The sequence below is a fragment of the Sinocyclocheilus anshuiensis genome, unplaced genomic scaffold, assembly GCF_001515605.1.
Source record: "Sinocyclocheilus anshuiensis isolate Anshui unplaced genomic scaffold, SAMN03320099.WGS_v1.1 scaffold210, whole genome shotgun sequence".
NCBI classification, from domain to species: Eukaryota; Metazoa; Chordata; class Actinopteri; order Cypriniformes; family Cyprinidae; genus Sinocyclocheilus; species Sinocyclocheilus anshuiensis.
Genome location: NW_015547666.1, coordinates 1,111,447 through 1,117,440, shown reverse-complemented (window position 1 = coordinate 1,117,440; position 5,994 = coordinate 1,111,447). Strand labels below are relative to the sequence as shown.

At 34.2% G+C, this 5,994-nt stretch overlaps 1 protein-coding gene across 1 annotated transcript in view; it reads left to right on the top strand.

The window, feature by feature from the left end:
- LOC107702562 (glutamate receptor ionotropic, NMDA 3A-like) overlaps positions 1-2,733 on the top strand; it is a 15,589-nt gene extending 12,856 nt beyond the window's left edge. The window contains exons 7-9 of the mRNA XM_016504919.1: positions 670-834; positions 995-1,065; positions 2,397-2,733. Coding sequence (XP_016360405.1) covers positions 670-834; positions 995-1,065; positions 2,397-2,733 — 573 coding nt within the window. The remainder of the gene's footprint in view (positions 1-669; positions 835-994; positions 1,066-2,396) is intronic.
- Positions 2,734-5,994: the final 3,261 nt, after the last annotated feature.

The following is a 5,994-nucleotide window of genomic DNA, read 5'->3' as shown; positions in this document are numbered from 1 at the left end:
CAACTTTACAGATCTTCTTTATGCACCAAGAGCTTGTAACACTCCAAAGAGAAAGGAAAAATTGAAATCACATCAAATGACCCCTTCAATCTTTCTTTGCCTTTAAAAATGTCTACTTATATAGACATCTCATTTTGTGTCTTACAGAATAAGCTAAACAATATGTGACCCTGGAGCACAAAACCAGTCTTAAGTCGCTTGGGTATATTTGTAGCAATAGCCAAAAAATACATTGTATGGGTCAAAATTATTGATTTTTCTTTTATGCCAAAAATCATTAGGATATTAAGTAAAGATCATGTTCCATGAAGATATTTTGTAAAGTGCTACTGTAAATATATTAAAACGTAATTTTTGATTAGTAATATGCATTGCTAAGAACTTCATTTGGACAACTTTAAAGACTATTTTCTCAATATTCTGATTTTTTTGCACCCTCAGATTCCAGATTTTCAAATAGTTGTATCTCGGCCAAATATTGTCCGATCCTAACAAACCATACATCAATGTAAAGCTTATTTATTCAGCTTTTAGATGATATATAAATCTTAATTTCGACCCTTATGACCGGTTTTGTGGTCCAGGGTCACATACGGAGTTTTATGGAACTAAATACTGACAAAATTTAATTCCTCTTTTCTAACCTTGCCTTTCTGTTGTCATCCTCAGACGTTACAGATGGGGATAAAGCACTTCTCAGGGTTATTTGTCATGCTGTGCGTTGGAGTGGCCCTGTCTCTGCTCACCACACTGGGTGAACACATCGTCCATCGCTGGCTGATACCCAGAATGCAGCAGTCATCACAGCATAAATACTGGCTTCACACCAGTCAAGTAAGTTCATTTGCGCAATTCCACGCTGGTTATATTACACATAATTGCATGTCATCTTGGTGACTCGTTGTAGCATTAAAGGAAAGCTTTGCTCATTACTCACTTTGTAATTCTCAACGCCACTTTTCTTTAACAACACTTAATTTAATTTTTTTTTCAGCGATTACATCGAGCACTTAACCCGACTTTCAAAGAAGACAAATTACAGACGGTTGCAACACCGGAGAAAAGGTAAACTGCTTTCATAACAAATGAGCTTTTCAATAATGTCTAGCATTAAAGCAACATGGAAGTGCTAAAGTAGTGCCATTCTCAGGAAACTTTGCTATTTCAAAGCATTATAAAAAGTGAAATTTAAATGGATTGATCTTTCTGACATCATATGAATCAAACAAAATAAAGATTATCTTACAAGCTTTACCAGTATTTTGTTGTAAGTCCTTTAATATGCTTTACTTATAACTATATTTTCTTTAAAGTACTGTTTGCTTCTGATATATTATTAGTAATTAAAGATATCTTTAAAGCAATATTTTAATTTAAAAATGAGAATTGTCATAATTTACTGTACTTACCCTCATGCCACTCTAAACAATCAGTGCTATTTCAGTGTTATTTATATATTATTATTCATTATTAAGAATTTAGTAATATTTTCAATTAGCTTTTTATTTTTATGCTAATTTTAGCTTTAGCAATTCTTGCAATATGTTATGCGTTTTTATCATTTTTATTAGATTTTGTTTTCAGTTTTATTCCTATTTAGCTTTATTTTTTATTTCAGTTTTGGTTTTAATAATTGAAGAACTTCAGCTTAGGCTACATTTCTAAAATATATGTAGTTTTTTTTTTAAGTTTAAGTATTTAATCTAATGTTTTGCTATTGATATTGATATTTTATTTCAGCTTTAGTTTAATTAAAAATAAACTTGCTGCTATTTTTCATGCAATTACAATGAACAGAAACTTTCAAGCTTCAAAAATGACATCAATCACCATAAAAGTAGCACGTCTTTTAAAGTCATTATTTGTTGATCTTTGTCAGACTAGTTTTGTGAAACAGATCAGGCAGTTAATTTAAGATTTGACTTACAAGAACACATCATTCATGACGGCTGCATCTCTCAGGAACATGCCAAGGAAATCTTGGTTAGATGTGAAGATTTTAAGCTATTATATGGCTTCAGAACACTTGGTATAAACAAATAAAAACAGATCAGTTTTGTTGCATATGCATGGAAAGACCAGTCAAAAATTCTCTTTTTGTATTGTACAGAATAAAGTCCTTATAAACAATGTTTTTCATTACAACTAGAACATATTTCTTACATGCTCACAGCAGCATGTTGTGGATGTATTGGCAGTAGCAAGTCTCGGTACTTGCTCGGTACTGCAGCGTAGCAGATCTATTCCGCCAAGACCAAATACATTAACATTGTCATGTACATTACCATGCCAATCCCTCCGAGAGTTGTCATGACAGAACTATAACTTTTCATGGCATACTTCTTAAAATGCTGTTTATATACTGATAATGTGGTATCGTTCTTGTCCCGATTAAGCTGCAATGTTGGAAACAACCAGCAAATGCCGTGGAACTCTTTGGGAACCTCCAACTGCAACAGACGAAAACTGTCCAGTCAAGAGGGACAACAAAATGACCTGGAATGTTCTCACTGTAAAGAGCTGCTGTCCCCACAGGACAAGAGACAGCTTCCCTTACAGACCACATCGAACGGAAGAACCGACTTGCTGGACCTTTCCCAGAACCCCATAGTACAGGAACTGACAGACCTGGAAACACAAATCCAGCTCATCAAAAAGCAACTACAGCTTGCCATGAAGAAGAAAAAAGACCTGGAACAGTATCAGAAGACAAAGACTTCAATCGAGTCCTAGACTCGTGAGAAATGTGGCTGGAGTTTTATGGGTTACATTGTTCAAAGGCTTGGACCTACCGGTTGATTATTTCAATTGCGGCTCCTAAGGGAAGCAAGACTTTCTCTGCACATTCTCTGAAGTCCTTTTTTTATTTAGACTTTTTTTTTTTGTTTGATTCCTCATTGAACTGAACTTGAAGAAAAAGGACAGAAGAGAAGAAATGAAGTCGGATATAAAAATTGGATATAAGCAGTGTGTATTTCTGTATTCCCAGAAGTTAAATTCTGAGGATACTTTGTTTTATGCGGCGACGTGGAAAATGACAGTGCGTAACTACCTAAAGGGAAGACATTTATGTGTCAAAATGACATTTATTTAAGGTGTCAAACTGTGATGTATGATAGCGTCTCCTGCCTATTGATACACAGAGCTGAGAACGTTTTTTTAAGAAGAAAGCCGTGCCGTCGTCTCTGGAGTTGTAACAAGGAAGTGTTAACCTTGAACACACGCTGTTAACCTTGAATTGTTATGTTTCTATGAATTAAAATGGCTTTGAGATATTTGTCTGGGAGATTAAGTTCTTTCAAATCTTCTTAAATTAGTTTCAAGTGTCCATTTGCAATATAATGAACTGTAAGAGTTTTGACTAAAGGGTATACTTCATTATACTTTACAGTTCTGACTTCAAATAACATTTACAGTTCCTTATTTTTTAAGTAATATTTATAAACAAACAACAAAACTGTGTTGAATAACTGTGAGTCATGAAATGCAGTTTTAGATTTGTATATACTGTTTCTCAGGGGTAGTTCATAAAGTTTGCGAAGTAAAGGTAAAGAAACAATTACTTTTTGTAGAAACAGAAGTAGACACCCACTGCTGAGATTGGCTAACTTCGTTGCACTGTATCCATGCCCTCCTTTACAGCATGTCATGTTTTGATACTGTGATAGAGATATGCAGTCTCGGATAGTAACTTTATGTAATTACTGTATGTAATCAAATTCCAAAAAAAATAAGTACTTGTAATTCGATTATATTAATATACTCATATTCAGACTACAGTTACTTGATTGATTACATGACCACATATTATTAACACAGTGGGAATAAATGTATGGATTCTCTATAATTCATTTTCACCTTTTAAATTTTCCTTTTTAAAATAGCCTACCGCTTATATACACGCCTTCCAGTTTCCAGATCAGACAAAGAATTAGATGGCTTTAATAACACAGAAAATTGAGAGGCCATGTAACATTTGACCACTGGGCTTACAAAAATTCCATTTTAAGAAGTTTTTTTTTCAACATTTCAACATTGTATCAACTACAGATGAACCCCTTTTTTTAATCTTTTTTTTTTCTGTATACAGTTTTAAATGTGCTTGTATTACCCATTGTGTTCTAAATGACTCTGCATGATTTTATTAGCAACACTCAAAGAACGATGCACTTGATGTCTTAACAGCATTAACCACTGGTTTGACGCTCATTAAAACACAATGTAAGGTTAAAATTAAATGTGCTTAGCATGTTTAGAGTAATTCACAATTCAGTCCATTATGAAATGTGAAGAACAAACTATAACTTTATCTATCAGTTGCTCAGGCACATTATTAAAAGTAAACTCCGGTCATGAATTCATGATGCTCAGATCATCATGAATTCAGTTTTTGGAGGAGTCCTGTTGAATTTGCATGTGCCGCATATTGAACTCTTCCACCACAAAACCTATGCAGGTAAACACCAAAAGAGAGGGAAAAACTGAGAGATATACTTGTTTGGAAAGGGTTACAGAGTCTATGTTAAGTTTTTTTTACCAAAATGTTTCCATTTGTGCAATATTACATTCCGTTTAAAAATATACAACCTTTTTGTTCTCCAAATAGGCAATAAGTCAAAAGAGAATATCAAATATCAAAACCTTTTCATGTCACTATGATCATTCGTAAAATGTTAGGGTGCTACGAAGAACAAACATAAGAACACAAGCAGGCAAGATATGTTCAGCAGATGTTAATTATCGCAGAGACTGAATGGGAATCCTCTATAGGCAAAGTTGGCTCCTCTGTGGCATAGTTAAACCATCCTAACCCTTCAGTGCCCTGCTACATGAACTATCTGCATCTGAAGCCCTCGGGATGTTTATTACACATTTATGTCAACTTTTCATTCTCTTAATGACTTGAGTCATGACTTGAATGGCTAAAGAGGCTGAAATCATGCTATAAGTAGCAGACACTCTGATTCATTGGTCTGTTAATGACTACAAGTCATTCAAACCCTGAAGCAGTAAACATCCCAACACTCTCAAAACTTAAGACTCTCAAACCCACTGCACAGCTGGCATGAGGATTTGGTGCTGATGGGCAATGATTTGTTTACTCCACATTTAAAGCTATGTGCATTCAACGTTTACTGTGAAGGATTTTATTTGCCCATATAACTATAAAGAATTAAAGTCCACGTTTTTCACAGACTGCTCTCCTTTGGCCGTATCTCATGTGCATAGAGTTTCTCTGTGAAGAGAAGTGTGTTTTAGTTACATTTGAGAGGGGAGGTCAAATCTGCATTGGATTAGAAATGTTCTTTTGAAGAGTCCATGATTCCATGAATGAGTTTACACTTTCAGAGCATAACAATGGTCTTTAATTAAAGGAACACTTCTTTAAATGATAAAATAGTTTTGGTTTATTCGGTATGACTCTGGTGATTTTGGCTTCACCTCAAAGGAGGACTCCCTGATCATGAAAGGTAGTAGGGTAGAGTGGGGGAAAACAACCCCCCTTAAGAACTGTGTAATTTTTTTCTGTGAAACAAAAGTTAACAGAACAGTTATCATAGTTGAAGTTACAATGACATAAATTATAAATCAAGTATGAAAAATGTCCAGAGTTTTCACGTTATTAGATTTTTTACAGAAATTTGTATCGGGGACATTTTGCCCCATAGGTGGGGTAAAATGCCCCCAGTCTGACAAAGCACTACATTTACAGAAAAATCAGAGTACAGGCCGTTTTAGTTTAAAATTAAAAAGAATATAATCAGTATTACAAAATTGTAATAGCCCATTTAAAAAATATTGGTAGCTGATGCTATCTGGCTAGATAACTAGCCACCTGATGCTAATTTGAGGTTTTAGGAATTTTATTACATAAAGTCCAAATATTTTTATTCAACCAACTAGTTATTTTGGTGACCAAGAATAACCATTCATTTCCGCTTAATATAATGCACATTAAACTATATATATATATATATATATACAGTGGGTACG